The 19059-nt window shown below is 47.8% G+C and overlaps 1 protein-coding gene across 1 annotated transcript; it reads left to right on the top strand.

Moving 5' to 3' along the window:
* The first annotated feature begins 5023 nt into the window (after nt 1–5023).
* On the top strand, nt 5024–16517 carry SYPL2 (synaptophysin like 2). The gene is made up of 6 exons (XM_065891460.1): nt 5024–5077; nt 5238–5312; nt 12488–12612; nt 13674–13875; nt 14815–15006; nt 16371–16517. The coding sequence occupies exons 1-6, from the start codon at nt 5024–5026 to the stop codon at nt 16515–16517; spliced, it is 795 nt and encodes a 264-aa protein (XP_065747532.1).
* Nucleotides 16518–19059: the final 2542 nt, after the last annotated feature.

A 19059-nucleotide genomic window follows, 5' to 3' on the forward strand; every position in this document is an offset into this window, starting at 1 on the left:
AACAATGGGATACCACTATACACCTATTAAAATGGCTAAAATCCAAAACACTGACAACACCAAATGCTGGCAACGATGTGGAGCAACAGGAGCTCTCATTCATTGTTGATGGGGCAGCAAAATGGTACAACCACTTTGGAAGATAGTTTGGCAGTTTCTTATAAAACCAAACGTACAGTACGGCAATTGAGCTTTATTTGCCCAGAGGAGTTGAAAATTTACATCCACACAAAAACCTGCACATGGACATTTATCGTAGCTTGATTCATAGCTGCCAAAACTTGGAAGCAATCAAGATATTCTTCAGTAGGTGAATGGATACACAAACTGTGACAATGGGCTGCTATTATTCAGCGCTAAAAAGAAATGAGCTATCAAGTCATGAAAAGACATAGAGGAAACTTATGTATTATTATATATATTTCACTTATATTACTAAGTGAGAGAAGCCAATCTCAAAAGGCTACATAATGAATGATTCCAACTGTATGATATTCTGGATAAAGCAAAAATAGGGAGGCAGGAAGATCAGTGGTTGGTTGTGGGGTGGGGTGGAGGGAGGGATAAACAGATAAAACACAGGTTATCTTTAGGGTAGTGAAATTATTCTGCATGATACTATAAGAGTGAATACATGTCATTATACATTTGTCAAAATCCATAGACTATATAATACAAAGAGTAAACCCTAATGTAAACTATGGACTTTGGTTGATAATGATGTCAGTGTTGACTTATTGATTGTTACAAATAAATGTACCATACTGATTCGGGATGTTGATGATGGGAGAGGCTGCATGCAGGGAGGGGATAGGGAGGCGGGAATTCTCTGCAGTTTCTGCTCAATTTTACTGTGAACCTAAAACTGCTCTAAAAATAAGTGTATGTATGTATGTGTGTATATATGTGTGTATATATATATATATATGTACGTATGTGTGTGTATACATACACTTTATTTTTAAATTATATATATTTTATATATGTATTTATATATCCTTTTAATATTCTAAAAACTATATCAGTGTAATCTACCATACTTGTCATAATTGTCCAAAGAAGAAAAAATACATTATCATTATCAATTGATGCAGAAAAAGCATTTGACAAAATTCAACATCCATCCATGATTAAAAACTCTCAGCAAACTAGAAATAGAAAGGAACTTTGGACTTCCCTGGTGGCACAGTGGTTAAGAATCCGCCTGCCAACGCAGGGGACACGGGTTCAATCCCTGGTCCAGGAAGATCCCACATGCTATGGAGCAACTAAGCCCGTGCGCCACAACTACTGAGCCTGCGCTCTAGACCCCACGTGCCACAACTACTGAGCCCACGTGCCACAACTACTGAATCCCGTGTGCCTAGACCCCGTGCTCCACAACAAGAGAAGCCACCGCAATGAGAAGCCCGCGCACCGCAACGAAGAGTAGCCCCCGTTCACTGCAACTAAAGAAAGCCCGTGCGCAGCAACGAAGACCCAACGCAGCCAAAAATAAATGAATAAATTAATTAATTTTAAAAAAGGAAAAAAGAAAGGAACTTCCACAAGCTGATAAAGGGCATCTATAAAAAACCTAGAGCTGATATCATACGAAATGGTGAAAAGCTGAATACTTTCCCCTAAGATCAGGAACAATGCAATGATGTCCACTGTCACCACTTCTATTCAACATCATACTGAAAGTCCTAGCCAGTGCAATAAGGCAAGGAAAATAAATAAAAGGCATACAGGTTATAAAGGTAGAAGTAAAACGTTCCCTATTTGCAGACAATGTAATTGTCTACATAGAAAATCCTAAGGAACCTACAAAAAACTCATGGAACTAAAATGTGAGTTTAGAAAGGTCACAGGATACTAGGTCAACAGAAAAAATCATATTTCTACATACTAACAATTGTCAAAAGGAAACTTAAATTTTAAATTATATAATTTATAATGGCTCCCCCCCAATTAAATTCTCGGGAATAAATCTACCAAAACATGTACATGATCTGTATGCTTAAAAGTTCAAATGCTGATGAAAGAAATCAAAGACCTAAATTAATGGAGAGGCATGCCATGTTTATGGATTGGAAAATGCAACAGGGAAATGATGTCAGTTTTGCCTAAATTGATCTGTAGATTTAATGCAATTCTAATCAAAATCCCAGAAGAATTTTTTGAAGATATGGACAGCCTGGTCTTAAAATTTATTTTGAAAGGCAAAGGAACTAGAATAGCTAAAACAATTTTGAAGAAGATGACTAAAGTTGGAGGAATTATATCACCCTATTTTAAGATTTACTTTAAAGCTACAGTTTCCAACACAGTGTGGTATTGGCAAAGGCATAGATACATAGATTAGACAGACAGTCCAGAAATAGACTCACACAAATATGGCCAACTGATTTTTTTACAAAAGTGCAAAAGCAATTAAATGGAGAATGAATAGTCTTTTCAAAAAATGTTGTTAGAACATTTGGACGTCTACATGCCAAGAAAGAGAGAGGGGAGAAGGAGGGAGGAAGGAAGGAAGGAAGAAATAAGGAACCTTGACCTAAATTTCATACCTTATACAAAAAATAACTCAAAAATATCTGAATGGAAAGCATAAACTATAAACATTTAGGATAGAACATAGGAGAAAATACATGTGACCTAGGGTTAGGCAAAGAGTTCTCAGACATGATGCCAAAATCATGATCCATTTTTAAAAAAAGATGAATTAGACTTCACAAAAGTATAAAATTTTGCTCTGCAAAAGACACTTAAAAGAACGAAAAGACAAACTATAGACTGGAGAAAATATTAGCAAATCACATATCCAACAAAGGACTTGCATTCAGAGTATATAAAGAATTCTCAGAACTCAATTGTAAGAAACAACCCAACTAAAAAATGGGCAAAGGACTTGAACAGACACTTCACCAAAGAAGATACACAGATGGCAAATAAGCACATATACAACGTTCAACATCGTTAGCTATTGGTGATGCAAATTAAAATGGCAATAAGGTACCACCACGTACCTTTTAGAATGGCTAAAAAAATTCTGACAGTACCAAGGTCTGGAGAAGATGCAAAGCACCTGGAATACATTGTTGGTGAGAAAGCAAAACGATAAGTCCACTCTGGAAAACAGTTTGGTAGTTTCATATAAAGTTAGACATATAATCTAGAAATCCTACTTCTTGGTATTTATCCTAGAAATAAAGACTTACTTCACTCAAAAACCTGTACAAAAAATGTTTTTTTTTAACAGCTCTACTCATAATAGTAAAAAAATAAAATGGAAATAACCCAAATGTATTTTGGCAGGTGAATAAACAGTGATGGATCATATTTTGTAATAGAATGGAATACTACACACACAGGGGTTCAATTTTATATGCCATTTTAATTTTGTTTTTAAGGAATAGATTTGAGACAAATGAGGAAGAGTGTTAAAATTTAACAAGGCTGGTTGGTGGGTGTGTGGATTTTGCTGTGTTATTCTGATTCTTTTCTGCTTGTGTTGTATTCTGTATGCATATTGTTGTCGACATTGGTAATGAGTAGATTATTTCATATTTGTGTAGTGTGGGCATTTACATACCTCACACCACTTAAGCCTCATTATCACTTTATGAAATAAGGACAGAAATTATTATCCCTATTCCATAGAAAAGGAATCTGAAGTGGATTGGGGACTCAGTAGTTCCTTGTTTAGCCTAGATTTGCATGGAAGTCCACTGGAGAAGTTCCCTTCAAACTCAGGTGACTTGACCCCAGTCACTCCCCCCACCCCAACCTTGGAAGGCACTTATTTAGTGGGGGAACAAATTGTATTAATAATAGCTAAATGTTCAAAAAACAGTCATCCTGAAGTACCAGAAGGGGCCTCCAGGAATGATTCCCAGGCGATGGATACACATTTACAAGTCAATTCTTAGGAGATGAAGGCAGGTTCTTTGGCTACCTCCCACTGTCTCACTCAGTGACCTTGGGCAAATCACTTAACCTTTCACTACTTATATTTACACTCCGGCAAACCGAATGTGTAATATTCATCATTACTCATTCAGGCTCCTGCGGAACACATCTTGAAAATTAGGGACCGATTTACGGTGGATCATATGCAACAACGTCAACTTTTCAACACAAAGTACATCTTCTAAGCCAACCCCCCCTCCCCCGCCATTCCTCAAAGAATATTTTCACTCTCATTTAAATGGCGAGGGCTATTTTAAAGGAGATTGAGTTTATACTTTTAAATGATCCATAACTTTTAAATCACTAACGTAAGAATGCTTTTGGTGTTAACAAATTAAAGCAACGCCTAACAAGACAGAACAATAAGTCAGTTACAGTCTATTGCCCGTTTCGTCTGTACTGGCTCTTGAAGATTTTGGAAGCAAGCAGTTTGTTAACCATAAGTTTTAGAACTTTATTTCAGCCCTGATAATGCCTTTATGAAAATCCTTTAGGTTCTGAGTATTATGGTGTGAAAGAAGAAAAAACGGCACAGAGCAGCTCCAAATCCAGGAAAATTGGTAAAGATAAACTAGGAGCCGATGATTGCCAGCGCGCCAGGCTGGTTCCCGACTTTGGCTACGAGTCGGGGCAGCTGTGATGTCTCGCTTGGGACTGGCCCTGGAGGCTCCTGGCAAGGAACCTGAGCCCCCTCGCGGTCGAACTGCCCGCAGAGGCCACAGGTCCCTTTAAGGCATCCTGCGGGCAGGGACCCGGGAGCTAAGGGGGCGGGAGGAGGGTTCTCAAGCGCACGCCACGTGACTCTATTGCCAAGTTCGTTCGCGAGTTTGACAGAAGTTTGAATTGGACTCGGGGGTTTTCTGCAGCCGGCGGGGTAGAGCGGCGGCCGCGGCCTCGGCGAGCGCAAGCAGCAGCGCCCCCGCGACCCACCCAGCCAGACTGGATCCCGGGCCGCCAACGGCCGCTCGCGCTTCGGTACAGCTCGCTTCCCCCGCCGCGGGTCAGCAGCCCCGAGCCCCACCGCGGTCCCCGTGGACCGCGCGCCGCGCCCCGGCCCCGCAGCGCCAGCATGTCCTCGACGGAGAGCTCCAGTCGCACGACGGACAAGTCGCCGCGCCAGCAGGTACTCCCTGCACGCCGCTGGGGCTCTCTCGCCGCCCCTTCTCCACCTGGGTGTCGGGCCGACCCTAATTCTCCCCTCTCTCCCGGGTGTGAGTGGGAGGAAGAGGGCCAGCGCTTTCCTGGGTCCCCCACCGCCCTGACCCCGGGCCCTGTCCCCGCAGGTGGACCGCCTGCTCGTGGGGCTGCGCTGGAGGCGGCTGGAGGAGCCGCTGGGCTTCATCAAAGTTCTCCAGTGGGTGAGTCGCTGCCCCAGACGAGGGCTATTTCGGGAGCCTGGGCTGTGACGCTGACCCGAGCAATGTGGCCGAAGTGGGGGGCGGGGAGGTGCTGAGGCCGGTCCCGGAGGAAGGGTGGGGGGCGGCGACAGGTGGGCGGGGGAGGGGCGGGCTGGGGCTGCTTCTCCAGCACTTGGTGGCAGGAGGGTGAGGAACGAAGCATGCGGAGCCCCGGATTCGGTCCTTCTATGTGCAAGGAGTCTTTGCCCAGGGCGCTCACATTTCACCCGGGCGAGAGGACCCGGGTGTAACCTTTCCAGAACTCTGATCCTGCACATACCACTCCTCGGTGGCGGGAGGGGCGAAGAGGACAAGTGGGAATGAGGAAAGCTGCAGAGGGCAGAGGACGGAAGGAGGCAGGCGATGGAAACCATCCTGTCCCCAAACCCACCAGGACCTGACTGATCCTGGAGGTGGATTCATGGGACAGGGTCCTGACTGGCAGCTGTCCTGTTGAGGTCACTAGAGTAATCTGCGTTCCTGTAACTGCGTGAGGGAGTGGATGAATGAATGAATGGAGTTCATGGCTCTAGGATTACATAAAAGAAAAAAATAGTAAGACACAATAAAAATCAGCCAAAATGTGGCTTGTAGAATAAGATAGAATATTGAGCTAGAAAGCTGGGGCCCTGGGTTCTAGACCTGGACCTGCCTTTTCTACTTACTTGACCCTGGACAAATCTCTTCTTTGGACTTCAGTTTCCATGTTAATCAAATGTTCAGACCATCCCTAGGGTCCCTTTCTGCTCTAAATGGGTTGGCATGCTAGAACATTGCCCTTGGGTTAGACTTATCCTGTGACCTTGAAGAAATCATTTGCCCAGGGCCTCAGTTTCCCCTGCAGTGGTACAGGGGAAATACCACCTTCTCCTGCCTCACTGGTACTTCGAGCCATTAGCATGTTCTCTGTCCTTCGTGGTGCCCAAGGCCTCCTGGGTATAAATTAGGAATGTGGACAGGTGCAGTCGCTCTTTCAAATCATAAAGACTTTTTGAGAGCAGTTATTGCACTGTCAGAGAAGAGATTTAAGTTAGACAATCCACACACCAAATGGTGTGTGAATAACTTAATTAATGTGCTTTCAGCACAGAATTCAGCTAGGGAATAAGTTACCATTAATACTGAGGAGGATTGAGTTCTAAGGGGCTTTTAACTCATTGGAGACAGGAGTTAGCACTGTGTCGCTGATTCTTAAATCATCCTTTGGACGAGAATCATCAGATCTGGAATTCGGGGGCAATAGTGCATTTGGGGTTACCTCTGGATATCTGAGACCCTGACTGGGGCTACAGGCCAGCATGCGGAGCTCCCAAGTGCAAACTCTGGGACCTGTTGGGGACTTTCCACTCTCTCTACTGCCTCAAGAGCGGTTGGAACTACTGCTGACTGAGCTCTTTCACCTCCCCCCCACTTCCGTGCCATGAGCCACCACTTGAGTACTTGAGGGGGCCGTAGAAGAATATTAAGGCTCTGTGTGTCTACCATCCAGAACTAGGGATCCATTATGAGTGGTCCAGAGGAGCAGAACCAGAAATGTAAGGGTACAATTTTATCATTAGACAAATGTATCTAAGGGAAATTTGAGAAAGGCTGTCAAGGGATGAGGGAAACAATGAGGTTGTTGGACCATGGAATCATCCTCCATGGGAGGGATTCTGAAAAGCTTCCTTCTTTAACCTTTCTATCCTTTTCCCAACCCTCCCCCAACCAATACCCACAACATTTCTATAAGGCTGCACAAAGCAATGCCTAGTCTCCTCCCACAGTCAGTTCTGATCCCTAAGAATTAAGACCTGTTTGACTTTTTTGCGGTACGCGGGCCTCTCACTGTTATGGCCTCTCCCGTTGCGGAGCACAGGCTCCGGACGCGCAGGCTCAGCGGCCATGGCTCACGGGCCCAGCCGCTCCACGGCACATGGGATCTTCCCGGACCGGGGCATGAACCCGTGTCTCCTGCATCGGCAGGCGGATTCTCAACCACTGCGCCACCGGGGAAGGGAAGCCCCCTGTTTGACTTGTTAAGATCCTCAGCTTCTTAGAGAGGAAGTTATGCCTTTCTCTCATAATACTCAATCCAAGAGTCCAGGGCTAGGCTCTGCACTCAGCCTTCATTCGAAGGGTAGCATCATAAAGAGACATGATTTGCTTTTACTGCCATCCTGGTAGCCTGAATTCAGAGTGAGTTTCACTTGCTCTGAGTCTCTGCAGGTGAACACAGGAACCAGCACCAGGAACCAGCACCAAAATGACAGTGAAAATGTCGTTTGGGACTTTTTGCATATTTCCTGCTTGGAGGGATCAAATACTCCGGTCTGGAAAAGGGGGAAAAAACCACAGAGGAACCTGCAGTTATTGTAATGATAATTGAAAACTTTGTTGTCGCTATTACAAAAAGCAAAGGTTTTACTGGAATCCTGGTGAGATAAAAGTAATGTTATTCTTTTATTAGTGAGGAGCTTAGCTTGGGGTATCTCCTTAAAATTTAAAGATTAATCTCACCTCAATTGCAGTTCTGGGGTCTCACTAAGTCTACACTAAGCTAGGAAAATAACATAGGCATATACCAATTATTGGAGAACTAGTTTTTCTCTGCTTTCTAGCTATGGAACGTAGGGTAAGTGATGAAATCTTCATGGGTCTCAGTTTCTTATCTGTAGATGAGGGTAAGATCTATCTCATGAGCTCACTGGGAGGATTACAGGAGCTAATATCTGTAAAGCATTGGAGCATTCAGGAAGACCATGGTGAGCCTGGCAGTCCAGGAGATATTCAGCAAGTGTTTGTTCCCAAACCTCTCCTTCTCCCTAACTTTCCCCCTTATGCAGACTGTCAGCTAGACTTGTCCTTTGGTGAGATTATTCAGATGTCACTGCCAAATCCTCACTTTGAGGGTAAGGTACGAATCTCCTGGATTACTCAGTTACTGTATCGATAATGTCACGTTACCTTTAACTTGGTGTGCCCTTGATCAGTAATTCACCTTTGAGGTGCCAAAGTCACTTATTTGGCCCTGGGGTCTCTGTAATGAAAATAAGGTATTTCTGTAAATGTGGGGAATTCAAAAGTACACCATCAGAGTCTATAAAAACCAGTGAGAAGATTGTGGGAATAGGATTTGGGGGAGAACTTGTCTTTCTTGTGCCCTGCACTAAGTGGAAATGTTAGTGTTCTCAGGACTGACAAAGGATTATCACCAAAAAGCAAGTCAGCACCAAAGTGGAGCCTCATCCTTAAAGTAGCAAGGTTATTCTGACATCTTTCCAAAAGAGATGCAGAGGGCTTCCCTGGTGGCGCAGTGGTTAAGAATCCGCCTGCCAATGCAGGGGACACGGGTTCGAGCCCTGGTCCAGGAAGATCCCACATGCCGTGGAGTAACTAAGCCCGTGCGCCACAACTACTGAGCCTTCTCTCTAGAGCCCACGTACCACAACTGCTGAAGCCTGCGTGCCTAGAGCCTGTGCTCCACAACAAGAGAAGCCACTGCAATGAGAAGCCCGTGCACCGCAACAAAGAGTAGTACTGCAACTAGAGAAAGCCCGGGCACAGCAACAAAGACCCAATGGCAGCCAAAAATAAAATAAATAAATTTATTTTTTTAAAAAAAGAGAGATGCAGAGGGAGGAGGGGAAGGGGGAAGAGGAGGAGGAGGAGGAGGAAGAGGGGGAGGAGGGTGGCAGTGTATGACCACTGCTGCTCCCAGCAATGCAGGTCCATGAGGAGGAAGGCTGGTTGGTACCAGAGCTCTGGAGTTGCCCCTTGTCTTAGGGTCTCCATGTCTTCGTGGCTCCTGTTCTTTATGACCAGCTTTTTTGGCTCAGAGCCTTGTGCTTGGTGACAGGGGTGGTTTCTGTTCTTCCCTACTCTTCCCTGTGGCTCAGTCACCTGGCACAGTTAAGGAAGAAAGCATATCTGATACAGAAAGGTAGAGGAGGCTGGGAAAGCGTGTCTTTCTCTGCTCCTGCATCCCAGGTGCAGAGCTACTTCCTCTCTCTTTGCAATCCTCCCTGCACATGGTAGAGATCTTTTTCAGCCTTTATAACTCTTGTGATGCAGGGTTCTGTTTTGGTTTTTATTTGAGCACGACTCTCTCCTTTCTGGATGCAGACTCTTGAGAGCAGGCACCAGGTCTTATTCAACTTAGATTCTGCAGCACCTGGCACAAAGTAGATGCTCGATAACTCTTTGTTGATTAATGAATGGGTGACGTAGAAAGAGCACAGAACTGGGAATCAGGAGTTGTGAATTCTAAGCCTGGCTCTCACATTGGCTAACTGTGACCTTGGGGAAGTCACTTAATCTTTTGGGACTTCAGTTTCTACCTCTATGAAATGAGACTATTGTACTTGATAATCTCTGAGATCCTTTTTGCTCTGTGAACCTGTGAGATTTTGCTGAGATTCCTCCATCCGTTCACTTGCATAGCCAACTGTCATCTGTTACCTGACACCATCTGACTGTGTTATGTTCAAATTGAATCATATATATTCTGGTTATATTTATTAACCAGAATCATATATTCTGGTTAATAAAGTTATATAAGGTGTTTAGAGGCTCCTGACTTTCAAAGAATCAGAATAGAAGAGAGTACAGTTAATACTGAAGTTACTATGGGTATATTTTGCCCAGAGAGGAATCGTAAAGGAGGGTTCTGGATTTTCAGAACCTCAAGGTTGTCATCTGGCCATAGCAGAACTTCCCGCAATGATGGAAAAGCTCTATAATCTGTGTTGTCCAGTATGGAACCTGCTAGTCACATGTGCCTAGGGAGCACTTGAAATGTGGCCAGTGTGTGTGAGCAACTGAATTTTAAGTGTTATTTAATTTTAATTAATTTAAATGTAAATAGCCACACTTGGCTAGTGGCTACCATTGTGAATAGTGCAGCTCTATAGTAGGAGCTCCATGAAGACAGAGGGTTTTTTTCTCTTTTGTTCACTAATAAATCATATCGCCTAGAACAATGCCGGGTACATAGTAGATGCTCAGTAAATGACATCTTTCTGTAAATGGTCAGGAGTGCCAGTCAAGAGCGTGCTAGTAAAAAGCAGGCTCCATAACTAACTGTTCATTGCCCCAAGTTAGGAGTACCTACTTTTGGGGGGAACCTATTACAGAGCCATTCACTGGCTAACTGCCAACAGTAAACATATATCCAACTGTCTGCCCTTCCCAGAATGTAACGCCTTAACTGTGTCCAGTTCTGGACCCCATAAGCTAAGAGGAACAAAGAAACTTCCAAGAGGAATCAGAGAACTGACAAGAAACAGACCTGACAAGATTGGAGAATTCTTACGAGGACGAGCTAGAGAAGTTCCACTGTTATGCCAGGGAGGCAAATTGGAGTATGTAAAGGATAATGATGCAGAGGCTTTGAGTAACTTCTCTCCAGGCCTGTCAAGAAGATGAGCAAACAGGGCTCTATTGCAGCCTCTGTAATGTAAGTCAGATCAGGAGGTTAAGCAGGCATTGGAGAGAGGTTATACTGTCTCCTTTCCTGGATGATTTTTAAGATGGAGACAATTGTCATTTGTTTGAACTAAACCTCCTAGGAACAGAGAGGTACCCATTATGACCTTTAGAGAGGGGTCAGTGGCTCCAGCATGAAGAAGATCTGCCAGGCCAGGTGATGCAAGGTGGGGCAGTGGCACCAGACACCACCCAGGGACAGAGCGCAGCTGCTGGCAAGCCCAGCCAAGGGCACGCTGATAGCGTTACCCTCAGAGAGTGAGAGAATCATAGAGTTGGAAAAGGCCTTTGGATTACCTGCTCCAAACTCCTCATTTTACAGAGGAGGAAACTGAGACTCAGAGAGCAGAATGACTTATTAGAGGTCACCCTGCCAGTTAGTGACAGGGCCAGGACCAGGACCTGGATTTCCAGACTCCTGATCCAGGGCTCTTCACTCCACAATACTATCAAGGATTAGCAAAATAATGTGAACACAACTCTATTCTATAAACACTGGATGCAGGACTGGGATGTGAATTAGCTGTCTTCTAGGTGCTTAATATCCAAGATACCAAATCGCAAAGAAACGTACAAAAAGTGAACAATTAACAGAATAAGCTCACTGCTTAATACACATGATTATATCGTGCACAAGCCAATGGTAAGTGCACAGGAAATGAGCCCTGAACGGATAATGTGGGAGGATCAGAGACTCCAATTTCTCACCTCCTTCTAACCAAAGTGTGTATCCCCAGAAAGAAATTAGAAAATCATAGGATGAGGGAATTTCATGTCATTCAAGGCAGGAGGTTTAGTAAAATGGGATGAAAGGTGAAGAGGAAAACAGTTCATGTGATCCGAAACGCCTCTGGTTCTTAACACTGAGAAATGGCAGCAGCAACGGATTATAAAGGGAAACACCACTGGGGAAAAAGCAGAGGCTGATAAGGCAAGTTGAGGACACTTTTCTCTGGGCTTGAGCCAGGACTGCCATCATCAACCCAGCCAGCACAGTTGCCAAAGGAAAGGTGCCTTTGGGGGAGAGGAGTTAGCTGGCAGTACACAGCAGCCGGGCCCCTGCCCCCTTGGCCCCTCGGAAGGCTTGGCAGAGGTTGTCCCGTCTAGCTATACCTCCACTGAGGCAGGAAGCCATTGGAAGTTAGCAAGAAGGTAATGGCAAGATTCATTGACGGCTTCAGAGGAGAAATGGAAAGAATTCCATGCACTCCTGATCTAGATTGGTGCAGGGAAGTCTATTTCTAGGGTGCTTCTCCCTTGGGGAGGAAATTCAAGTCCAACTTTGAGATAGAGGTTTCCAAAGCCTAAATTGCTTTGTGTCAGTCGTCATCTTAAGGAGGCTACCTGTGGTCTCCAGTGTCACATCCGATGGGGAGACCTGGAAACTGCCCATTTCTCCCTCTTCATCTCCCTCCCAGGTACCAGTCAAAGTCAACCGTATTCATTTGGCTATTTGGTCCAGCACGCTGTGCAGTGAACGCAGCACCCTGAGGCTGGGAGACCAAAGGAAGCCATGGGTCCCTGGCCCGGAGGGACTTGATTAAAGGGGCTCCTGGCCCTCCCTCCGCCCCCATATCTGCACCGGCTGAGAGTCAGAGGGTGGTTCTGAAGTGATAGACCTTGGCCAGCTGAGACCTTCTGACTCTCAGAGGGGCTTCACTCTCCCTCAGCTCTTTGCTATTTTCGCCTTCGGGTCCTGCGGCTCCTACAGTGGGGAAACAGGAGCAACGGTTCGCTGCAACAACGAAGCCAAGGACGTGAGCACCATCCTTGTTTCGTTCGGCTATCCCTTCAGGTGAGCAGGAGTTGATTCTGACCCCGCATAGCCTCTCTCATTGGATTGGCAGGACCTGCTTGGTCTCTTTCTCCTCCAGAAACCTAAAGACCTTTTGTTGTGTGCCACTCCAGTTTCAGATAGAATTACAAGGCTCAGGTCCTTCCTGCCCTTTAGGAATTTCAGACACACTGGCCAGAGAAAAATATAAGGGAAACTCAAAAAGATCCCTGTTATAATAAAGTTGCAGTCCATGGATAACCAATAGCAGGTAACAACAGCTGTTACAGAAAGAACCCATGCAGTGTGGGGTGGAGGGTTCTCGACCCTCAGCAGCCTCCTCCCTGCCTTGAAGGTAAGGAAGCTTGTCAGTACTCAGATCCTGAAGAGCTGATGGGGGATGCTCACCAGTACCACCAGAATACAAGGGGGTATACCTTGGCCAGGAGGTAGAAGACAATACTCTTTCCTGAGTGTTTGGGAGCTTAGAGAAGGGAGAGCCCAAGTGTTCAGCGGGGAATGGGGACAGCGCTCAGCTTTTCAGAAATTTCTAGTAGCAGCAGCCAAGTTAGATTAGCTGTCTCTTGTTCATAATAGGGTATTTGTTTTTGTCTCTTGATTTTGTCCAGTGTGGTCTCATTGGGGGACCTAAATAAAGCCTGAGAATGGGTGATTCCAATCTTAACTTGGCCACTGTGGACCTGTGCTTTCCCAGGGACAGAATGAAGCTGATTTCCCTGGTGGTTTGGCTACCAGAAATAGATGAACTATATATACTGTGGTTACAATCTAAAGGGTCGTGGAGATACTTGGAAATACAGGGTCACCGTATCTCGGCAGGGTGGATGAGTGTGGGGTGGTGGCTGAGAGGGAGGTAGAGTTTGACCAGAATTCCAGGAAAATTCCTGTCCTGACTGCAAGGTTCCCTCCAGAAACTTTCCTCCCTACCTGCCCCTTTCTTGGTTCTGTAAGAGTCCTTGGGTGAGAACTAGTGCAGGACTGCTCCTGGGGCAGGGGAAGCCCACTGCCTCCACAGGGAGAGGATCGCCCTGAGCTCAGGGTGGGCTCCGTGCCACCTGCAGGTTGAACCGGGTCCAGTATGAGATGCCCCTCTGCGACGATGAATCCACCTCCAAGACCATGCATCTCATGGGGGACTTCTCTGCCCCCGCCGAGTTCTTCGTGACCCTGGGCATCTTTTCCTTCTTCTACACCATAGCTGCACTCGTCCTCTACCTGCGTTTCCACAACATCTACACGGAGAACAGGCGCTTCCCCCTGGTGGTGAGTGGGCACAGGCAGGAGGGATGGGGTGGAGGCACTGAGGAGACATACGTTTCCGGGCTGAGGACAAACATGGTGGCTTTCCTGGGTCCCTGACACTCGGATGTTAACCTCCTCAATCTCCCTGCCAGCTCTTTGCTGCTGGTCCCTTCGGGTGCTGGGGCTGCCACAGGTCCTCGGGCCAGTGGAAGGCCCATGTCCCAAGACTCTGCGTCTACCAACCTCCCATCGCTTGCTCTACTCAAAGTAGGCACAATAGCTTCAAGAAGCAGGCGCTGAAGTCTGATTGCTTGGGTTCAAATCCCAGCACGGTCCCTTACTAGCTGTGTGCTCTTGACAATTTCCTTAACCTCTCTAACTCTCAGTTTCCTCAACTATAAAATGGGAATAAAATAATAACTATCTAATAGTGTTTTGGAAGGATAAAGTGAACATGCATGTAAAATACCTGGTGTATAGTTAGCCTCCATAAGTGCTAGCTATTATCAATATTATTTCCCCTTTACTTTCTCCCTATCCCAGGCATCCAAGGTGGAAAGGGTGCCTTAGGGGACCCCATTTATCTCCTGCAGTCTGCCCTCACTCTGCCACCACTTGTAACTGAGCAGTGGCGATCAAAGGAAAGGCTGGGCGTGGGGAGAGTGTCAAGTTTAGGCCACGTGGGTTTAGGGATGACACTGACCAACAGATGCCTGGGCACATTGTTACCTGACCTCAGTTCTGAGGGCATGGGCAGGGGTAGCACTGGCTGGCGGGATTCTCTTGGTGGCAGATTCCCTAGGATGATCTGAGTTCCCTGAAGCTCTAGGTGTTGGGTAGGATAGGAAGAGGCAGCTGTCCTGGGACCCCAGGATTCCAGTGTCTTATGGCAAGACGAAAAGAAGTACAGAATCATGGAGGCCTTTCTGATTGTATTTCCTGTCCCTCTGCTCCTCCCAGGACTTCTGTGTGACTGTCTCCTTCACCTTTTTCTGGCTGGTAGCTGCAGCTGCCTGGGGCAAGGGCCTGACTGACGTCAAGGGGGCCACACGACCATCCAGCCTGACAGCAGCCATGTCTGTGTGCCATGGAGAGGAGGCGGTGTGCAGTGCCGGGGCCACGCCCTCCATGGGACTGGCCAACATCTCCGTGGTGAGACCTGTGGCCACTGAAGGGGTCTGGGGAAGGCAGCATACTCCCAGCTGCCCAGGCCTGTCACAGCAGGGTCTGAGAGGGACAGAGAGGGTGTCTTCACAGCTGCCCTCCCCGGCACTGGCAGCCAGTGCTTCCGCTGCACCTAATGCTGGCTGCTGGCCCCTGGCTGACCCTGAGGGACATTTGGGCAGGGGGAACCCAAGAGCCACTCAGCCTCCTGTGCCTTCCTCCTTCTGCCCTCTGCCTCCCATTTCCCTCTCTTCTCCCCACCTCCAGGCGTGCTCTTTGTGACTGCCTCTCCCTCCTCCTGCCTCTTTACAGTCTGTGTGAATGTACACACATGAGCAGGTGGAGGGGGAGCCTCGGGCTGTGACTGGGCTCAAAGCGGGGGGCAGACCCAGAGTGGGTGAGAAGGGGCTTATTGTCACTCAGGCCTCCAGGCTGGAAAAGGTCTTTGGGCAGTGGTGGGTCTAGCTGGTATGCATGTATTTGGCCACCCCAGCTGTTAGAACACTGAAACATCTCCATATTAGTTGGTAAGTAGCTGAGCTTTGCAAATGCCCTCCTGTCAGCCCAGCCGCCTCAGCCCTGCCCTGAAAATGGCCTGAACCTTCCCCGGGCCCAGCAACTGAAAGGTTTAATGGCTGGCACACCAGGGAGCCTTCTAGACCTTGCTTGAACCCTGCTGATAGGTGTTAGCCCCACAGCCTTTTACTGTAAAAATGTTCACACATTCGGCGAAGTTGAAAGACTTTTACAATGAACGGCCATGCACTCATCAGCCAGACTGTACCATTAACATTTTACTAGACTTGCTTTGTCCTGTATCTATCTGCCTCTCTTCATCTATCGATCCGTCTTATTTTTAATGCATTTCAAAGTTTATTGCAGACATCAGTACACTTCCCCCTAAATACTCCCTGCTGATAGGTTTTTAAATATTTTGAATAAATATTTGGATAGAGCTGGCTGGGTCGCTACCCTAGGGAAGGAGCACCTTGGACAGCTCTGGCCCCACCCACCCCGACAAGGCCTTCGGAAAACGGCCTGCGGACGCTGTGGGAAGCGCCACTAGAGCCCTTGCTCCTTGCTATGCTTTGCACGGTGCTCCACTCCAGGAGCCAGGTTCTCCTAGCGACCAAGCCACAACTTGGATGCATGCTGTGGACAGAGTTAGACACTTTCACCAGAGAATCCCTTAGTGGGTGGTGGCCTTAAACCCTGACTCTACATGCAGTTCTCTTTTAGTCTTTCTAGCCCTCTGCACCTCCCCCACCCCCCAACACACAGGTACTCCCCCTCCCTGTTCCCAGGATGCCCTCCTATTCTCATAAGCCACCCTCCCCCTGATGTCTTTGCAGCTCTTTGGCTTTATCAGCTTCTTCCTGTGGGCCGGGAACTGTTGGTTTGTGTTCAAGGAGACCCCGTGGCACGGGCAGGGCCAGGACCAGGGCCAGGGCGCCGGCCAGGAGAGCGCAGCTGAGCAGGGAGCGGTGGAGAAGCAGTAAGCGGCCCCCACCCGGCTACTCCCGAACAGGACAGCGCCTCTTCAACCGCCTCTGGCTTCCAGGACCTCCCTCTTCTTCCTCCCCCAACTCCCCTCCCCCATTATTCTGGGCTCTGAGCTATGAGACATCTTCACTGGATGGGCAGTCATCAGCTGTCGGAAACCTGGGCAGCCCTCCCACTGGCTTCCTATCCCTCCTCTTGCTGGAGCCCTGGATGGCAGGAGCTCAGTGCTTCTTATCTACTGCCTGGACCCAGGCATCTTACTTGGGGTCTTACGTGTACCCTCACAGCCTTTGAGAACCAGCCTCTGCTATAGGCAAAGGTTGGGGTCAGGAGACCTGAGACTGGTTTCTCGCTGCCACTTCTATCAGTCTGTCCAGCGTCAATAAAAGTGGGGGGAGGGGAAATTGGCTGGCAGCCTTCTCCCTGCCCCCTTGCATGGAGGGCCCACCAGTGGTTTAGTGACCCCTCTTCAATGGCTGTCATCAAGGCCCCGTGTCTGCGCCGACCTCCAATCCGCCTGAGCTCAGTATGGTCCCCACCCTCTCCTCTGGCCTCTGTTTGCCCACAGAGCCCATCACGTGGGAACCCAGGAGGCGGACTAGCCTAGAAAACAGCCTTTCAGAGGGTCCCAAGTAGGCTGAGACTTGGTGGGGAGCAGATAAATTGCAATTGAGTTGCAACTTAAAGAAACAGAAGCCAGAAAACTTGCTGGGGAATCAGTTTTTTTTAAATTCCCTTAGTCCTTCCACCCCTCCAGGCTGGGGCACTTCCACCAACACTCTCAACTCATACTTGCCCTAGAAACTCCTTACCTTCCTCCCTGTCCTCCTTCTTGGGCTTGGTCTCACACTTGGGACACAAGATGAGGGGTCTAGGAGCATCTCCATTTCAGCCCTCCCCGCCTCCCACCTCTCTGTCCCTCTCCCTTCCCCAGCCTCTTGGGTCTGAGGCATTCAAGATCCTTTTCAAAGTCTGTCCAGGCCTTCCTTTCATTCCTGTAGGGCCAGATAGGGGCTCTGAAAGGGTAAGAAAGGACCATAATGAGTCTAAGTTGCCCCAGAGCCCCAGGACATGGATGGATGGGCCCATTTCTTCCTTACTCTCTGCTCGTTTTTTTTCCCACCCTGCTCCTTCTCTGGCCCGTTTCATACTTCCCCTTCTCACCTTTACGAAAGAACATGCCCTCTCCCTTTGCCCGCCATTCCTCCCTTGCTTCTGTATCTGTTCCAAGCTCTGTCCCCCCTACACACCCACCCCAGTCCAGGGCAGGCTGATGCTCTTGGTGCTTCTTTACTTCGGGACCCAGTTCCATATTTGTCTTTGGTGTGTCTCCCCTTCCTGACACCTCCGCAGTCCCTCTGCAGACTCCAGGGCCCAAGAGTCAGTGCTGACTGGATAAGGGCCATCTGTCTCCCATCCAGCTCAAAACATTTCAGTCTGCCCTGGCCATAGGGCTGCCCAGGGAAGAAGGAAGAAGGCAGAATCCAGCCATTTTCCAATCCGGTGCCAGTTAGCCCAGATGTCATCCCAAAGGTAAATGTGCCCTGTGCCAGTCTCTCCTCAGGACTGAGTCAACCCCTCCAACCTCCTCACCTTCCTCAGCACCCTCCATTGTAATGTGTGCATTACTGGGGTACCTAGGCGGCAGGACCTTTGACTTCGGGCCAATCATTTCTTCTTTGGGTCAGTTTCCCCACTTGACAGGGGAGTGTGAGGTTTACATCTTCAAATGCTCCAGAGTCCTTCAGTGAAAAATTAGGTGTTTTGTTTTGTTTTTTAGATTTGGGGGAAGGCATTTGAGGAGGGAAGATAGGAGATGGGGATAAGGGTGTTTCTAAGTCTGAACCTCTCTGTCCTGAGCTGTCCCCATGATTACTCAAGGACAAGGGGAGACAGTTTTGCCCACAGCTCTAGAGACACAGAGAACAAAGGGATGACCTTCAGTTTTCTTCAAGCTGGCCCCTGTGAGGGTCTGTGAGCAGCTTCTACTGGAACTCTGTTTGGATTCTGTGTACGTATTTGTAATTTATCTGAAATGTGATGGATAAAGTGTTCTCATTTGGGGGCCTAAGTTACTAATTGGCCCTTCAGCTAGGGAAAGGGGGTGGGTGGGTATGCACTCCTGCCAAGGACTCCTAGCCCGGAACTCTCCCTAGAGCAGAGAAGGCTCTTTCTCCTCTTCAAGAGGCTGGCTTGTTCTCAGCCTGAAGAGCCTTGATTTAGGCTATGGCCTCTCTCTCCATAGCCACCCTAAGAGGAAAGGCTACTTCACCTCATTACCTTCAGAGGGCTGGGCTGGGTCAAATGCTGAGTGCACGGCTGTCCTCATAGGACTCATGTCCCCTCCAACTAGGGCTGGCATCACCACTTTGCCTAGTGGGTCCTGAGGTAGAAGGTGCTGGTTTCTCCAGTTGCCGCAGGAGGCCAACAGGCAGGGCACTTGCCCTTTGCCCTAGTAAACTCTGACCCTGCCAGGGTGCCCACCTAGGACCTTTCCTGAACATGAGTTCCCTCCACTATCATGGTCATAGGTATCCT

The sequence above is a fragment of the Phocoena phocoena genome, chromosome 1, assembly GCF_963924675.1.
Source record: "Phocoena phocoena chromosome 1, mPhoPho1.1, whole genome shotgun sequence".
Classification (NCBI taxonomy): Eukaryota; Metazoa; Chordata; class Mammalia; order Artiodactyla; family Phocoenidae; genus Phocoena; species Phocoena phocoena.

Bases quoted from the DNA above. Each gene is read 5' to 3' on its own strand.
- SYPL2 (XM_065891460.1), top strand. From the start codon at position 5,024: ATGTCCTCGACGGAGAGCTCCAGTCGCACGACGGACAAGTCGCCGCGC. The intron at 5,078-5,237 runs GTACTCCCTGCA...CTGTCCCCGCAG, and splicing joins ACAAGTCGCCGCGCCAGCAG to GTGGACCGCCTGCTCGTGGG. The intron at 15,007-16,370 runs GTGAGACCTGTG...ATGTCTTTGCAG, and splicing joins GACTGGCCAACATCTCCGTG to CTCTTTGGCTTTATCAGCTT.